Source organism: Gymnogyps californianus, chromosome 4 (genome assembly GCF_018139145.2).
Source record: "Gymnogyps californianus isolate 813 chromosome 4, ASM1813914v2, whole genome shotgun sequence".
Lineage (NCBI taxonomy): Eukaryota > Metazoa > Chordata > Aves > Accipitriformes > Cathartidae > Gymnogyps > Gymnogyps californianus.
The window spans coordinates 64,589,029-64,607,504 of NC_059474.1; the positions used below are offsets into that span (position 1 = coordinate 64,589,029).

The 18,476-nt window shown below is 40.0% G+C and overlaps 1 protein-coding gene across 1 annotated transcript in view; it reads left to right on the forward strand.

Moving 5' to 3' along the window:
* Window positions 1–17,453, forward strand: part of PRKG2 (protein kinase cGMP-dependent 2) — a 34,627-nt gene extending 17,174 nt beyond the window's left edge. Inside the window, exons 5-19 of the mRNA XM_050895687.1 lie at window positions 147–252; window positions 1,522–1,585; window positions 2,889–2,966; window positions 4,023–4,117; window positions 4,925–4,993; window positions 9,116–9,214; window positions 10,132–10,282; window positions 11,578–11,714; window positions 11,876–11,965; window positions 12,216–12,357; window positions 13,118–13,281; window positions 13,975–14,097; window positions 14,918–14,980; window positions 16,424–16,490; window positions 17,358–17,453. Of these exons, the coding sequence (XP_050751644.1) occupies window positions 147–252; window positions 1,522–1,585; window positions 2,889–2,966; window positions 4,023–4,117; window positions 4,925–4,993; window positions 9,116–9,214; window positions 10,132–10,282; window positions 11,578–11,714; window positions 11,876–11,965; window positions 12,216–12,357; window positions 13,118–13,281; window positions 13,975–14,097; window positions 14,918–14,980; window positions 16,424–16,490; window positions 17,358–17,453 (1,544 nt within the window). The remainder of the gene's footprint in view (window positions 1–146; window positions 253–1,521; window positions 1,586–2,888; window positions 2,967–4,022; window positions 4,118–4,924; window positions 4,994–9,115; window positions 9,215–10,131; window positions 10,283–11,577; window positions 11,715–11,875; window positions 11,966–12,215; window positions 12,358–13,117; window positions 13,282–13,974; window positions 14,098–14,917; window positions 14,981–16,423; window positions 16,491–17,357) is intronic.
* Window positions 17,454–18,476: the final 1,023 nt, after the last annotated feature.

The window sequence follows — 18,476 nt, forward strand, 5'->3', positions numbered from 1 at the left end:
TTGCAGTAGGTGCTAGATATTTTAAAATTTGGCCTTCGGCATTTTGAAGGAGCTAGTCTGTCTTGTACCATGACCTGATACTGTAATATCTTCCATCAAATTATTCGGAAACATTTATTTTGTTGTTGGTTTTCGTTTTCTTAAAGCAATCACCAATGTTAAAACATGGGCACTGGACAGAGAAGTGTTTCAAAATATCATGAGAGTCACAGCACAAACAAGACAAGAGCAATACAGAAACTTCCTTAGAAGGTAAATGTAATGCATTTCTATTTCTAATACTGGTTTGGGCTACTTCATAAGGTGCACAACAATACTGCACCTGTCTTATAAACAGAGAGAGAAAGAGGCGCTCTTAATGCAAAGGGCCTCAAAAACCTGAATATTTACCTCTCTTGATTTTTTTAGGATTCACAAAATAATTTTTCTCATTTTGATTGTTTTTCTCCTGTATTACATTAGGAAACAGCAATAGGTGCTTGAATGATTTTAAGTAAAGGAACAAATGTGTAGGAAGGTTACATGGCTAGAAGTTAAAGCAATATATTAAATAAATAGAGTTAAATAAATCCTCCAACTAGAAATTAATTTGCTGCTGGAGTAGATTAAGGAATATTGCTCATCCCTTGGAGACTTGAATATGAGAACTGCACGTCTCTCTTAATTTATGAACTAATTCCAACACAAATTACTAGGAAATCTGCAAAGAGTCGTATAATTCTCTCTCCTGCAGGGAACACTGAGAGTTGTACAGTGCTTTTCCTTAGGAAGAAGGTCAAATTAGAGGTTCCAAACCATAATTAGCTGATTTCATATTTTCTTTCTTTAACAAAGAATGACCATTCTGTTATGGCTTCAAATCGAGATCTCAAGCCTGGCCATGAATAGAATGTCTTGTGTATTTTTGCATCCATCTCCATCTTTGATTTCTATAAATACTTCTTTGCTGAGCCTGAGTAGCTAGAGAGCTCTGTGATTTCCTAACTTTTACAAGTCCGAGTGCTCAGGAAGGGAAGTTTTTTTATTCTTACCAGCAAGTTCACTAAGTCATCACTGTAGTTGAATTCTGTTTTAATAGTTGTCCAAGTAGTACTGAAGTTGTTACCTTTGTCTGATTTTGCAGTCTCTGCAGTACATTTGAAAATATATTATTGGATTACCATAATGTCTTGGTTTTGCAATTAGTGAATTCTGTATGACTGAATTTTGAAATTAGTCCATGTGCCTGCTACAGTTTATTCCCCTGCTGAAATACAAAGTTGATTTACAAACTGGCCAACGTTTGCCACATTTCTAAGTTGTAAGTTGTGCGAGTTCTGTTTATCTAAAAAACAAAATGAGAATGCTTGAACCTTCCAAATTAAGATTTAGTTGTATATTATCTGTTTTGTATAGCGCCACCAGTTTAGCTAGTTATAAAATGTGGTTGTACAAATTCTATAGATGACAAGAGATCATGAGAAAAGTGTTAATGATAACTACTTTGGGGTTTTTTTATTTTGCATTTCTGTTTTCTGGAAGTGTGTCTCTGCTGAAAAACTTACCTGAAGATAAATTAACCAAGATCATGGACTGCCTGGAGGTGGTAAGATACTGTTAAGTTTTTTTAAATAGTATTCAGTAAGTTTTCAAAATAACAAAGAAGAATAAATAAGTAAAAGCAAAACAAAAAACCACCAAGCTTTTTTTAATATGACAGTGTTTTTGGAGTGGTCGGAGTGGAATTCCAGGTTGACAGCAAATAATAACATTCAGTGGCATAAAAGTAAGTTATATCTTTGGCATTGAAGGAGTCAAGCAAGTAGATGAGAGGATCTGTAATCTAGCCTTTATTAAGATTAAGCACAAAGTTGCTGTCCAGGTCTCTGACTCTTTTTTGGTAATCACGCTTTACCTGTTTGCAACATGGATATGTAATACTTTCGTATGCCTCGGACCACATACACTGCAAAATATAAGGGGAAAAAGGCCTTAGGACTTCAACATATGAAACCAGCCAAATATCTGTGTATCTTAGGGCTGCATCTGCTAGCAGCCTTTGGAGGTAAAGGCTTGATATATAGTCATAGCTGTGATGTTTTCCAAGAGCAGTGGTAACTATTAATGCTTTTTGTGTAGGCAAAGTCTGTAGGAACCCCAGTCTAGGAACTGTTTTACAGATGGAGAACAAAAGTTCCTCAGAAAACTAAAAGCCTCAGTCCCAACAAGTTGGAGGAGGCAGATAGAGTGATGCATGGCCATAGGAGGAGATCATGGTGTTAATTATGTGAAATGCCTTAGCACAGCAGTATCCTAAGCAGTGACATTTTTTTTTGTGAGATTGCTGGCAAGAGAAAACTTTTAGGAAATACTAGGAGGAGAAAAAAATGAGGTGTTTTTTTCTGAAGAACAGATCACAAAGCTGAAAGTTAACATGGAAAAAATGCTTGATTGAAAGTTAAACAATAAATGCAATCAAGGCAGTGTTCCTTAGCAGAGAGAGAAAAGTTGCTGCTTTGGTAGCTTACAATAGATGATTTAGGCATTCCCACTGAGTTGTCAAGCCCCAAATTACTTTTGGAAACGGGATTTTGATTTAGAACTCTTTTAAGAGCTTTTGATTTTTTTTTTCCCTCATTTTCCCCTGCTTCGTAAGGATGATACCAGTGTTAATATTTTTTAAAACAAATAACGGGCTGCTGCATTAAGCTATGTTACAGATTGGCCACCATGTAATATATAGTGGAATGCTTGCATATTATTATGGGATGCAACATATGCAGGAGATAGGAAGTGAAATATCAATGGAACATCCAGATGTATTAAGAACTCTGCATAGTAATCAGAATTTTCAAAGAGGCTAATGATATATTGGACAATATTTTGTCTCTCTCTTCCCCCCCCAACAGGAGTACTATGACAAGGGAGATTATGTTATTCGGGAAGGAGAAGAAGGAAATACCTTCTTTATAATAGCAAAAGGAAAGGTAAGGTATAATAAACCTAACTTATAAAGTAACATGTACAAACACCTGTATTTCAAAAGCTACCTTGAGGGATGTGGTCTTCAGTAAAATCTGTGCAGAGAGTTTTTGAGGATGCTGTTAAGTTCACAGTACTGTGATAAAAGCCTGGAGCAGCATTTCAGAGATTCACGGAGCCTAATTTTCATTCACAATGAACCCATGTTACACTGTTCTAATTATAATGTAATTGAAGTAAGTCCTGAAGCCTCTTGACACTGTAGCAGAGATGTAAAGTTAATTTTTTGTAAATGAGATTTGATCCTATGTCTTCTCCTGGATGTCTCAATATCTGATGGGCAAAACATAGACTTGTGAAATATCTAAGAAATAATAGTGTCCTAGGTTTAAAGGAGAATGGCCTTCTAGGTGGCTTAGAGTCTATTCCTTTCATTTGTTAGTCCCAGAGGAGTAAGGCAGCAGCCTTTATCCATCAGCTGTTACATTGGAGGCTGACACAGAACTCTAAAGAATCAAATTAGGAGAATTTTCATCAATAAACTTCCAGTAGGGATTTCAAGTTTCCAAAACATGTCTGTGTCTGGAGATATTCTGGTTTGTTTTTTGCTCATGGGTGTGGGCATCAGCAGAATGTGTGCTGCTGTGGAAGCGGAGTTTCATGAGGGGGAAAATATAAGTTAGTGTTTCTGGAGGCTATCTGTTTAGCTGAGAAGACAAAAAGCTCATATGATGCCTGCCCACTGTGGGAACTGAAGTATTTTTCAGTTTTTCATTAAAGTACGATTTATTTTGCTCTGTTTTTAAAAGGTATGAGGAGAAAATGTTGGGGGGTGGGCAATAATTAATATATTCATTTTTCCATCTCAGCAAAAATCAGAGAGGTGTCAGGGAACGTTTCATGGTTTTAATTTTTGAGGGGAGGGAGTAATTATATATATTTGTAACTCTTTCTGCAGCATTACTGAATTTAAGACATTTACGAAATACACGGAAAAGAAGGGGAAACCATGCAATACTTTGAAACTTACCTTGCTAAATTTTTGTTCCTGTACTTTCCAGGTGATAGTTACCCAGAGTACTGCAGATCACTCACAGCCTCAGCTGATTAAAAATCTACATAAAGGAGATTACTTTGGAGAAAAGGCTCTCATTAGGTTAGTTCACATTGTCTGATTCACGATGTATAGTATTTCAATGGACCTATCACTATGTGTCGGATTATACAACTCATGGCTGTTTTGAATATAATCTTTGTTTTGATCGTAAAGTCAGCAGATGAAGGCAATAGCTGAATTTGTCTTAATGTTTTTTTTTTTTCAGAGAGAACTTGAAAGTATACAGTCATCTACCTTTGATTCTCCCTGAAAAAGTCAAATGCTGGCCCTCTCTGCATTGTTGCTTATTGTTTATATTTCAGTAAAAGCTGTGATGAAAACTTGTGTGAGCCTCTATATGACTCCTAGCATGGATAAGTTCCATCATTACTTGACTGAGCTGTTATTTCTGTGCCAGTGCCCATGATAGTAAGAAACAGAGAAAAGGAGCACAGAGAAGATATGACCTATGAGCCAAATAGCTCATATAGCACATATTTATGTGGGTGATTGAGTAGGGATTGTTTGGTCTCTGGAATATTTTACATCTGAGGATCATTTCAGAAATGAGTAGTAAATCCTGATGTAATGCTAATTACATCTCATCCTGATTTCTTGGAAGGTTGCTAAAGGAAGTCATGATCCAAACTCTATTGAAACTGGAAAAAATACTGTGCTAGACAATAATAATGACTAGTAAAATGCTATAATTGTGTATTTGGTTCAGCAATATTAATCCAGATACAGGCTGCAGAGGCCTTCGAGGAGTTTCACCTCTAGCAGCTGTGACCCTCCATGAGTACAGTGTGAGGTACTTTGAGGATTTTGATATGCTTCTGAATTCTTCTAATCTGTTTCAATTCTTAGTGATGATGTCAGATCAGCAAACGTTATTGCAGATGAATACAATGTGGAGTGCCTCGTTATAGATAGAGAGTAAGTATCATGCTACAGTTTAATGGAAGACTTGCATCCTCTTTCAGTAGGTTAACAATAAGATGTGGCTTCACTGTAGGCACAATCACAATGTTTTCTTAAGTGAATACTGAATGAGTGGTTATGTTTTTGGAATACTGAGCTGTGGCTATGCTTTAGACAGAGACCTAATGGAGAGAGGCTGACAGAACGTGCAGGAGCACAGAAGCTTAAGAGCAGTTCAGAGTTATTCTTTTCTTTCTCTCCTTGTGGTGGTGATGTTTCACATTTGTTAAGTGCTATTCATTGGCTCAGGGAACAATAAAAGACCCTGTGTGTCCCTGGTTTCAGGATGTCCTTTTGCCAAGGGGGACATGGAGCCAAATTCCTGGTTTTGTCAGGGAGAGGCCATTTTTACACTTCCTGAAGTGGAAAAGAATGGAACAGATGGAAGATACAAGAAAGGAAGCTCCCAGTGGAAAGTGAAACAGCAAACCCACATTTCTCAGGGCTAGCTGTAAAGATGCTTACTTGGAATGTGGACAGCCACCATCCTTTTCCTTGCTGAATCCCAAAAAGGCTCCTACTGAGGGCTAAGATTCTACACCAGCCGAGGAAATGGCATCTTGGGCTGTGAATGCATTTTCCTCTTCTCTTCTTTAGCTTGTTTAAATAGGTTGCAGAGAAGCATGCCAAAGCTGATGCGTTCTAGGGGAAGGGGATACCAACAGGATTGCAGTAGGTAAACCAAAGGTTGGCATGGCATTGCCGGTGGGTGGCAATGCTAGTGGGAACATTTACACTGCTCCTGGGAGCACGGAGGGCTCAGGAGCATATCTGAAATGCTCGTACACCAACGCATGCAGTATGAGAAGCAAACAGGATGAACTGGAAGCGTTGGTCAGCTCCCAGAGCTACAATATCATTGGTATTAGTGAGACTTGGTGGAATGAGTCCCACAATTGGAGTGCTGCTGGGATGGAGGGCTACAGGCTCTTCAGGAGGGATAGGCAGGGCAGGCAAGGTGGAGGTGTTGCACCTTATGTATTATAAGGGAGAGGTTTGATTGTACAACCCTTACAGTTAGTGATGATGTGGTTGAGAGCCTCTGGGTGAGGATTAGGGAGATGGAAAACAAGGGAGATGTTGTAGTGAGTGTCTACTACCGATCACCCAGCCAGGATGTAAGCACTGATGAGTTATTCTATAGGCAATTAGGAGAAATATCTGGATTGGTAGCCCTTGTCCTTATGGGAGATTTCAGCTTCCCAGACATCAACTGGGAATATCATACTGCTGTGACGAGCAGGTCTTGGAAATTCTTGAAGTTTGTAGGAGATAACTTCTTGTCACAGGTATTCACCTAACTAGGAAAGATGCCCTCCTAGACTTGCTATTTGTGAATAGAGAAGGACCAGGGGGGATGTGATGGTAGGTGGCTGTCTTGCCCACAGTGATCATGAAATGGTTAAGTTTAAAATTTTTGGTGTAATGAGAAAAAAGGACAGCAGAGTTGCTACCCTGGATTTGAAGAAAGCAAACTTTAAGCTATTCAGGGAGCTACTTAGCAGAGTACCCTGGGAATCTGCTTTTGAGGGCGTAGGAGTCCACGAATGCTGGTCAGGTCTAAGAACCACCTTTTAAAAGCACAGGAGCAGGCAATCCCACTGTGTCATAAGTCAAGCAAGTGGGGCAGAAGACCAGCTTGGCTGAACACGAGGGAACTCCTCGTGGACCTCAAGAGGAAAAAGAAATTGTATGATCTCTGGAAGCGAGGTCAGGCTTCGCAGGAAGATTACAGAGCTGTGGTTCATATATTCAGGGAGAAGACACAACAGGCCAAAGCTCAGTTAGAGTTGAAACTGGCCAGTGTTGTGTCAGATGACAGGAAGGGCTTTTTTAAGTATGTCAATAGCAAGAGGTCTAAAGAAAACATTGGACTGATACTTGCTGAAGATGGTCATCTGACTAATAGGGATGAAGAAAAAGCAGAGGCATTCAATGCTTTTTTTGCCTCAGTGTTTAGTAATACCAGTAGACCTTGGGCTGCCTGGTCCCCTGAGTCGGAGGACCACGAGGGCGGGAACAGTGACTTTCCATTTGTGGACACTGTAATTGTAAGGGACCAGCTGTATCAGCTGAATGTTCACAAGTTCCTGGGGCCTGATGGGATTCATCCCAGAGTACTGAAGGAGCTAGCGGATGTTATGGCAGGACCTCTCTCGATCATCTGCCAAAGGTCTTGGGAGTCTGGGGAGTTCCCTGCTGACTGGAAGCTAGCCAATGTTATTCCAATTTACAAGAAGGGCGTGAGGGAAGACCCAGGGAACTACAGGCCTGTTAGTCTAACCTCAGTTCCTGGAAAAATTATGGAGAAGATCATACTGGGTGCTATTGAAAGGCGTTTAAAGAACAATGCAATCATCAGGCACAGTTAACATGGGTTCACAAAGGGAAAGTCCTGTTTAACTAAATTGATATCCTTCTATGATAAGGTCGCCCACCTAGTGGATGAAGGGAAGGCGGTGGATGTAGTTTTTCTGGATTTTAGTAAGGCTTTTGATACTGTCCCTCCCAGCATCCTTCTGGACAAGTTGTCCAAGTATGGGATGAGCGGGTTCACGGTGCGCTGGGTGAAAAACTGGCTGAAGGGCAGGGCTCAATGGGTTGTAGTGAATGGGGCTACATCTGGCCGGCGACTGGTCACCAGTGGTGTTCCTTAGGTCTCAGTCCTAGGGCCAGTTCGGTTCAATATATTTATCAACGATGCATCGTTAGCAAGTTTGCTGATGATACCAAACTGGGAGGTGCTGTTGACTCTCTTGAGGGATGAGAGGCCTTGCAGGGGGATCTAGGTAGACTGGAGCACTGGGCAGTGATTAATGACATGAAATTTAACAAGTCCAAGTGTTGGATTCTGCACCTGGGATGGTGTACCGCCAGGCACAAGTATAAATTGGGAGAGGAGTGGCTGGAGAGCAGCCCTGCAGAAAGGGATCTGGGGGTGCCGGTTGACAGCAGGCTCAATATGAGTCAGCAGCGTGCCCTGGCAGCCAAGAGGACAAACCGCATCCTGGGGTGCATCAAACACAGTATAACCAGCCGGTCAAAAGAGGTGATTATCCCGCTGTGTTCAGCATTGGTGTGGCCTCACCTTGAGTAGTGTGTGCCGTTCTGGGCCCCGCAATTTAAGAAGGATGTTAAGGTCCTTGGATATGTCCAGAGGACAGCAACAAAGCTGGTGAAAGGGTTGGAAGATATGTCCAATGAGGAGTGGCTAAGGACTTTGGGTTTGTCTAGTTTGGAGAAAAGGAGGCTGAGGGGTGAACCTCATTGCTCTCTACAGCTTCCTGAGGAGGGGAAGTGGAGATGGAGGTGCAGATCTCTTCTCCCTGGTATCCAGTGATAGGACACATGAGAATGGTTCAAAGCTGCGCCAGGGAGGGTTTAGACTGGACATTAGGAAGCATTTCTTTACCAAGAGGGTGGTCAAACACTGGAACAGGCTTCCTAGAGAGGTGGTTGATGCCCCAAGCCTGTCAGTGTTTAGGAGGTATTTGGACAATATGCTCTTAATAACATACTTTAACTTTTGGTCAGCCCTGAAGTGGTCAGGCAGTTGGACTAGATGATTGTTGTAGGTCCCTTCCAAATGAAATAGTCTATTCTAAGTCTATTTTCCCACAGTGCTGTTACGCACCTGTGAAGTAGGAGAGGTGATCTCAATCACTTTGGCATTGTGTACCAAGGGCTCTATCCATTGGGATGCAAGGACTGATAGCCTGGACTCATGCCAAGCTGGTTCCTGTGGTAGGGATGGTGGAACCACACTTAATAACCATAGTGCATGTGGGAGTCAAAATACACCCAGCCTGCTCCGAATTATTTAAACATAACATGAAATGACCTGAGGAGATCAGGCACTCTGTCCCCCTACCCTCTGGCAAACCAAGTTTGATACTTCAGCTGGTTACCACCTCTTCAAAGCTCTTAAAATCTGTACTGTCAAAGTGATAGTGTAAAGCTTAGCGTGGGTCATGACTTAGAGGCAATGTAAAGCCTTTGTGCAGCAGCACAGATACTGGTTTCTTTCTTTTTCCACTGGATGTTCAGTAGTTTATACTGTTTCATTCGTGTTTTTAGGACATTTAATCAAACTGTTGGAACTTATGAGGAGCTCCAAACTTACCTTGAAGGTTATGTGGCTAATCTGGCCCGGGCTGATGAAAAGCGACATGCAAAGTAAGTCAGATCATTTGTTAGTCACATCTTTAGCAGGTAATCATAAAAAAGAGTAATAGATATGTAAGTAAAATTATGGATGGTAGTTGATGGAGATGGGCCCCTAGGAGTGATAGCAATCACTGTAACAAAACTATCTGGATATGCTTATGGAGTCCAAGAAATTTTTTCTGAAACAAAAATGACATAGAATCTCAGTATATTGACTTCCAACCAAGAATTCACTCTATCCCAAGAAAACTGAGCACAGAAAAGAAGCGAAAGTGTGCTCAAATAATTTTTTGCATTCTGATGGGAAATTCTTTGACTGGTAAAACTCCTAAAGGTCAACTTTAACTCCTGATTGAGTTAGTGAAACTGTATTACTGTGCAAAAGACTAATTGCCATTTCAAATAGAAATAAGCAGACATAAAAGAAACAGTTTATTTTTAATGTTTCTGTGTAGCACTCATGCTATTAAAGAGTTTGCTTTTAGCTTGTGGACCACACTTTTAGTTTATCTGCCTCTGATTTCAACTTGAGCATTATTGGAAGATGAGCAGAGTATGTTCTTCTTCTGTTTAGAAATATAGCTGCATTTTTATTTCTGATCATTCTACTGGAACTGGTGCACAGTCCTTTAGAAAGTGGTTCTCCAACTTGGAGTGCCCAAAGTTTTGCAGCTGTCTGCATAATTAGGGACTTCACCATGGATCAGCTCTTGATAAAAATACTCTATTGTACTCAGTGAACTTCAGTAGTGTTTTGCTTCCATAGGATGTCCAGAAAGAAAGTGCTTCTGCATAAAATAAAATTAAGATTCTGTTAGGAAATAAGAAGGCTTTTTTTTTTTTTTTTTTTTTTAGGAGTATTAGAGTACTGTGATACAGGTTGCTGGCAAGGAAAGCACTAACCTGTGTTAATTTTCTTAATGCAGAGGAAGATCCTTCTGTGGACAGTTGACCAAAGAGGTGTCTTTGGAGATGATAGAGCTGAAGGAGAAAGTAGCCCAGTTCCCTCCTTCCCCATTCCAGAATTTAGAAGTTGTCACAACTCTGGGTGTTGGTGGGTTCGGAAGGGTTGAGCTTGTAAGAGTTTGTTTTAAACATATTCAAGTAGTTCTCTGTCTTAGATGATTGTTTTAACCGCTGAAAAATGTGAAGGATTCCAGTATTCTGCATGCTCCTGCCTCTCAGGCAGAGGTAATTCTATATAAAGCAATGCAGAGTTAAAAAATAGTTTCAGGATGTCGATGTTCAAAGAAACAAATCCGTTCTTGTGTGCCTTCATCTCCTGCTGTTAAAAGTATCTTCCTGGTCACTAGACGTATATTCATCAGTTTGTGCATGTGGAGTTTACAGATGTGCCTACCTGCATTGTGTTCCCTGAATTGCAGGCCTTTTCCCAAGATTCTGCCTGGACCTGAAGTAATCTCCCGCATCACATAGTCTGTGTTAGAATTGCTTTGGTATGCCCCACAGCAACTATAACCAGTGTGATGTAGCTCTGAACTGTGTTGACTTTGAAATTTCCAACAATTTGTAATGGCTCTTTTGAGTCATATTCATCAGCATGAACAGCTGTGTTTCTGGGATGTGAAGAGCCTCATTAGACTAAAGTCTTAAATTCCACTGTCCTCTGGCTGAGTAGCAAACATCTGAAAAAAAAGTGAACATTTCTTGTGCAGGCTGCTGAAGGTAATGGTAAATTAAAGCAGACCATGTGATTTTAGTGAAGTCAATAATCCTTTACAGTAGGTAGACCATCAATTGTTTTATTCCGATTCACGCTTCACAAAAGAAATTTCCACACTGGTTGACTGCCAGCTTGGAAATTCTACAGCATCACCTGAATAATAAGCTAAAAATTGAATGCTCAGCCAGCTGTAGAACACCGATAGCTGCTTCCTTGGTTTCCTGGAAGCCCTGTTTAAACTTCTATCTTTTTATTGCATATTGGATAATACTTCAGTGTAATGCAAAATAATTCGTAAACATTCTTCATAAACTGCCTCTGCTTTTTGTTCTTTTGTATTATGCTAGTGTTTAGAAATCTTAAATTGAAATTAGGACCCATTGTGGTATAAACTCATTGTAAAATATAGTACCTCTCCAAACTGCTGCTATTTTGTATATATAAAATGAACACAGGGAACATTTGTTTTCATTTTACAAGTGGGGACTGGGACACTAAAAAGATCTGATGCTTGACTTAAAATCATACAGAACAGTTCTGCAGAAAATCTGGAATTTGTCCCTTGTTACAGTCATCAATTTCAGTCCTGTGCTGTGTTGAAAAAGATGGATATCAGTGTACCTATTGAGAACAGATCGGTAAAACATCCTTTCTTTGCCTCACATGTACTCATCATTTTTATTCACAGGTTAAAGTGAAAAATGAGAACACGGCTTTTGCTATGAAGTGTATAAAGAAGAAACACATAGTGGACACCAAACAACAAGAGCATATCTATTCTGAGAAGAAAATCCTTGAGCAGATATGTTCTCCATTCATTGTAAAGTAAGTTGACCATAAGGTTTCCTTGAAAGTTGACCCCCAGCTGACCCACTGGACAGCTTTATTAAGAATGAGGTTTGGCATATATGAGTTCTGGAGAAAAGACATTGCAAGTCTCGCATTTTATTTTGCTTTTCCTAAATTGCTGCCGTTTGTCTCCACAGACTATATCGCACATTCAAAGACAGTAAGTATGTATACATGCTACTGGAGGCTTGCCTTGGAGGGGAATTGTGGAGCTTGCTGAGAGACAGGTAACAGCAAATGAAGCGGAACCTTGTCCTTTAAAATCACCAGTCAGCTCCATATGTCTGCTGAGTAGGTTCTCTATTCAAGGGCTGTCCGATGAAAAGATGTTTGGTTCAGTTTTCAACCACAAGTGATGTACTGAATGTCAGTGCAAAAAAGCTGTTAATATTTTGGGTGTTATATGTTATCTGGTTAATGAGTGAGGCATTTTTAGAAGTTAATTGTCTGCAAGGATAGTGATTATTTTTGTTCCAGAGGCAGCTTTGATGAAGCTACTACCAAGTTCTGTGTTGGGTGTGTGACAGAGGCTTTTGACTATCTACATCACATAGGAATTATCTACAGAGACCTGAAGCCAGAAAATTTAATTTTGGATGCTGAAGGATATATAAAACTGGTAAGATGTAATTCTTTTGTAATGTTATCCTTTTGTGCCTGTATCCTGTTTCCTTGCAGGGGGAATATAAATAGACAGCATGTAATTATAGTACCAGGATCCCAGAGTTTAATAACCCTTACGCTTCAGTAGAAAAGAGGGCAGGCTACTCGTTGCACAGTGAGAAACAAAGGCATTGCAAAGCCATTGCAAGCCACAGACAAACTGGGGATTTGCAGCTTCTGAGAGCTCTTGCCACAGCATAAAGAGCAAAAATAATTTCTCCCAGCAGCCAATCTTAAAGGCAGGAACCACATTTCCCAGGTGCAGAATTACCTCCCTGTCCAGCCTCAAGCAATCGTAGGTTCTACATTGTCTCTAGAGAGAGGGAACACAGTAAAGAGCTCCTGCCATACTTGACTGTGACAGTGAAAAGTGCAAAGAGCCCTTCAAAGAGCTTGAAATATCCACTGTGAGGACAATGAGCAACCCACCGTTTTCCATGGGCTGTAAATCTCATGTCCTCAAGGAGAGCATGGGTTGTACTATCCAAAAGCAAAATAATTCAGGAAATTACTCATGAGAATAAATGGATCTGTTCTATAACATTCAGTAATCCAGTCAATTACTTCTTTCTCCTTCACAACAACACTGTGTAATTGTTTTAGCTGTAAACTGGCAACTCTGACATCTTTGCAGGAGGTGAGGAAGCAATTAAGACCTTAAGGCTTCCCAGTGCAAAACACCTCCGCATTATGCAGCATATGTTGATTTTGATCAGGTTGATTTTGGATTTGCAAAGAAGATCGGATCAGGGCAGAAAACCTGGACGTTTTGTGGAACCCCTGAGTATGTTGCCCCTGAAGTCATTCTGAGTAAAGGCCATGACTTCAGCGTGGATTTTTGGTCCCTTGGGATCCTTGTGTATGAACTCCTTACTGGCAGGTACGTGCCTCCTACTCCAAGTTCTTACCTTGTTTGTTTTTAGAAATGTTTTCAAGGTTATTTTTAAAATAAAGAGTTTGGGTTTTTTCCCATCAGTAAGCAGGAATGACTTGCAAAATTATACTTCTTTTTGCCTCTTATGCATGTCTTATCTTCCATCATTTCAGAAACGCCACGGACAAAGTATGGGACATATTCTCAATTCTGGTTTATCCATCCAAGGAAAGGGCCAGACACCAGCTATAAGTGGCTGGTGTAGAGCTCCTTTAACTGATGATGATGTTTCCTGTGAGGAACAGCTGACAACAGACTGTTCTTTTCGCCTTTAGTGGGTGACAGTGTACAGTGGGGTGGGTGAACTTTAAGCAGGGCTTGTTCTTTGCCTCCATGCACACTTCCATGACAACTCTTTGCGAATGCTCAATGGTAGTAGAACATGGAAGCTTCTCTGAGCTAGGCTGGAGGCAGAGGTAGCTTAGAGGGACACATATGATCATGCCTTTTCCCTGGTACCTACAGGCAGCCTCTCAGGTTCAAACCTTTCTAATATCTTAAACAGACTGAAAGGCTGAAGGTTGTAAAACTAGGAAAGTGGGGTTTTTTTCCATATTCTCAAATATTTACTTTGATGAGAAATGGCCACATCTGCTCTTGGCAGCCGTTCCATTTATCTGCGTTGCTTTCTTTTTCTAGTCCACCATTCTCTGGGGCTGATCAAATGATGACATATAATTTGATTCTCAAAGGCATTGAAAAGCTGGATTTTCCTAAATTAATAACAAGGCGGCCCGAGGATTTGATCCGCAGACTCTGCAGGTAGGAGGGGCAGTTTGTGGCAGAGCCTGGGCGTAGATAGATTGAGCTATTTAAGATCCAGGCTAGAGTGTTGAATTCCTGACAACTTCATTTAAAATTGTTATGTCTAGCATGGTCTATTCTGATTATATTCAGTACGCATGCATGCCTTTGAGTGTGTGTCACACCTCAGTCTGCAGAGGTATCATCTACAAATGCAGGCTCTGGGCTTTCTCTGTAGCTGTGAATTTTTTCTGAAACACATCTTAGGAAAACTTATTAAGTATTAACTTGAAGACTGACTTAAGCCCACTTGAAAACATGCAGAAAGGTGGTATTTCAAAAGGGTCAGCATAACTCAGAAGAATTAGTGCATAGTGGCATGCACAACCAGTGGCTGGTGACACTGCTGACTTTGAACTCCCAGCTCCAGTGGGATTTCATCCACAGCACTAGGAACAGTATACACTGTGTTTGTGCAGCAGGTTTGAAAGGATCTTTGTAGCTGCAAATTTTGATCTGCCTCCTTTTGTAACTTGTGACCAGATCTGCTGGCCAAGAAAAAAAAGATGTGGAACTAAAATTCAGCCAGTTGATTTCCCTCTGCTGCTTCTCACAGCAAAATGACACTGTTTTGGCTTCCTGGAAGGTTTCTCCATCCTCAAAAGAAAGGAGCAGTGAGCAACACCTCAGTATGTCTCCTTATGAGAACACATGTTGTATGCAAGCTCTGTCTCTGTGCAACTGTTAAATGCAAGCAGTTAGGACCTATAAATGCTCTTTTAAAAAAATGAGAATATTTTTAAAATTCTTATCCTTATTCTTTTTCTCTTTTTTTAAGGCAAAACCCTACAGAAAGATTAGGCAATCTGAGGAATGGAATTAATGACATCAAGAAGCACAGGTAAGTGAAAGAGACTGCCAAGACGAAAATTTGGGTTTTAATTTGAAAATATTTTTCATATTTTAGAATCCAGTCTGGTAAACCCATAAAGTTCCAGGTACTTCCAGGCAGACTGCGCAAGAGAGATCTCTGTTGCTATCAAGTATATTTGCGACTACAGCAAGCAACGATATAAACATAAATCCTCAGCATGATTATCTAGAACCATCTTATTGTTAAGTGGTTTTGTCACAAGTTGCTGGTGCAGGGGTTTAATTCAGTTCTCAGAGAAATCAATGCCAGTTCAGCATCTGCCTTTCAGACCTCCCGACCCTTAAACAGTTGCTTTTTAAGAATGGTAGTTCAGAGCTCTGGAGCAATGTTAGGTTTTTGTCCTCTTTCTTCTAATGAAGAAAGTCCTCTGTGGATTAAACATCTCCTGCTTTTTCTTTTTATCTGAGTTGTTTCTAAGCCCTGCAGTTTGTGCTTGGGAAAAGAAGTGCTTTGACTTTTCTGTTGTCTCTCTGTCCTGGTTTCGGCTGGGATAGAGTTAATTTTCTTCCTAGTAGCTGGTACAGTGCTGTGTTTTGGATTTAGGATGAGAATAAGGTTGATAACACACTGATGTTTTCAGTTGTTGCTGAGTAGCGCTTATCCCAAGTTAAGGATTTTTCAGTTTCCCATGCTCTGCCAGCAAGCAGGTGTGCAAGAAGCTGGGAGGCAGCATAGCCGGGGCAGCTGACCCGAACTTGCCAAAGGGATATTCCATGCCATACGACGTCGTGTTCAGCATATAAACGGGGGGGAAAGCTGGCCAGGGGGCCGCTGCTTGGGAAGAGGCTGGGCGTCAGTTGGTTGGTGGTGAGCAATTGTTTTTCATTTGCATCACTTGGGTTTTTTGCATTTTATTTCTCTTTTTGTTATTTTCCTTTTCATTACAATTTATTATTATCATTATCATTATTATTTCAATTATGAAACTGTTCTCATCTCAACCTATGAGTTTTCTTGCTTTTACCCTTCCGATTCTCTTCCCCATCCCACCAGGGGGGAGTTAGTGAGCGGCTGTGTGGTGCTTAGTTGCTGGCTGGGGTTAAACCATGACACTCCCTCTTCTCATGCTGTTAAAAGAAGGTGGAATTCCAAGGGGACGCATACGTCTTTTCATGGCTGTGCTTATGCATATATTAGCCTGCCCGTCACTTTGGCACTTCTATACAGAGGAGATGCAATGTATCTGGTGGTCCTGAAGCCCCCCCGCTACCACTCCCTTGTATGGCAATGACAGTGCTCAAGTTTCCTCCTTCTAACAACTGTGTTGTCACATGGAGAGAAGTTGTCATGAAAAAATGTCTCATAGCCCTTGTTCACATGTTTTTCAGCTGTTAATAGTACAATGACAGAAAACAATCTGTCTTTCTCTCTTGGTCTCTCCCTGTCTGTCTCTCATCTCTTTTTAATCAGGTGGTTGAGTGGTTTTAACTGGGATGGTCTGAAAGTGAGGAAATTAACATCACCTTTAAGAAGAGAGGTATTGGCTTTGGCTTTCAATATCATAATGCTTTACTAATATAAAGGTGCTTGGCTACAAAGAAACAACTGATGGCGAGAGTGAAATTTCCCAAAGATGCACTCGAATTATTACAGCTCGCCATTTTTAGTGAAAATTGAATGAAAGAAAGAGAGACAGCAAGTGATACATAACTTAAATTCAGTTAAATAACGAAAATATTCTGCCTGTGTACTTTGCATTAGATTTTCGCCATTGCTAGAATAAATGGTGCTTGGTCAGAAACAAATACTGAAAAAATATATTTTCCTCGGTAATGGGCACATTATTAAGATGCACTATTCATATTACTGTGCAGAGTACAAATTCCTGTATTCTCTTACTATTGAGTTACAGTATGTCCTTGAATAAGCTTCCTGGTTTAAATGGACCATTTCTCTTTGCCCTAAAATGAAAAAAGATTGAGGGTAAAGAATTTGAAACTCACTTTGAACTCGATTTGAAACCAAAAATAATTCTGAGATCTGCTTTGAGTAGCTACCCATGAGTGTAGATTTGGTCTTAAACAAATTTGAATCAAAATTGTACGCAGTGTGGCCCAGTTTTCTTACTGACTTTATAGGGCTCTGGGTGAAATCTAGGATTTGATAGTATTTGGGGAGTGTTTCTGTATGAGGAGGCTAATGCCATTGTTCTGTTGTACAATTTAATTACTGGAGGTTTATCTTTTAAAGAACGAGGAATTGCATCCATTGAAAGAAGTCATCCATGTCATGTTAGCCTTTCATTCCTCCACTGGTAGCAATAAAAATGATGCATAATCAATGGAGAGTATTTTCAAAAGTTACCTTCTGAAACAACCATTTGTTTGTGTTTTTAATGTCCTAGTTGTCTGGACCGACTGATTACAGCTACTTTGACAGCTATCCACCTGAAGAGGGAACCCCTCCAGATGAACTTTCAGGCTGGGACAAGGATTTCTGATATTTTTTTCTTCCAGGACATTTATAGAGACTCATAGGCATCAGTTCAAAACCTGCTCTCTTGTTTCTTGCTTAAAATCAAATTACACAAGGTTTGTGACAAACACAATGTTCCTTGAAGGATAAAAGACAGTACAGCAACCAGAACTTGTTTGGATAATGCACATTTATTTGTGCATTTGTGCATCTACTTGTTTGGATAATAATTATGTTAACAAGATTACCATATGTCTTTATTTTGAATGGAGAGGGTGAGTATTGGAAGTCAGTAACTCTGTGGCATTTGTCAACAGCTGACACTCTAGGCATTTATTTTTCATTTTATCTGAAGTCTGCTGTGTGTTTCACTTTTTCCCATAATGGCCAGTATTGCATTGATCCAGAAGCATGTAGAAAAGAGACTTTTACTGAAAGGTTGATTTAACCTCATGCTGCAGCTAAAAGGGTATCACTGTGGAAGCTGCCTCTCTTGTCAGTCTATTTTTGCACCAGGTAGAATATGTGGACAAGGTATAACAGGTCAAATGAAAATCCAGTAGGAAACAAGGTATATAAATAATAGAAGTTGCCTGGAGAAGCAGACTGGTATGTATTTCCCTTACTGCTTCAAAGAGCTGTGTCCATTTCTTAAAATGTTTTGCTTTTATGTAGTGTGAAGATAAAATAGATGGACAAAAAGCATTTATCTTGCAGGAAAAAACTATGTAAGTATAGAATCATATTTTTTCCTTCAAATATATTTTCAGATTGTTTTCATTGATATTTTGCTGAAATGCTACATCTGTTCACATCAATGCTAAATCTCCCACCCATTTCAATGTTCCAGTTGGTATCACTAGATACGAACTATCATTTCAAATCGTATTTCATCAGACATCTTATTAACATATAATTATTCTGAGTTCTACTCATATAGGAGGGGAGAATAAGAGAGCAAAAACTTTATTTTTTTTCTCTTGTAAGGAATTCTATTCACAAATCAGTTTAAATATTCTGTTTTCTTTTGACTGCCTTCCCTTCTCTC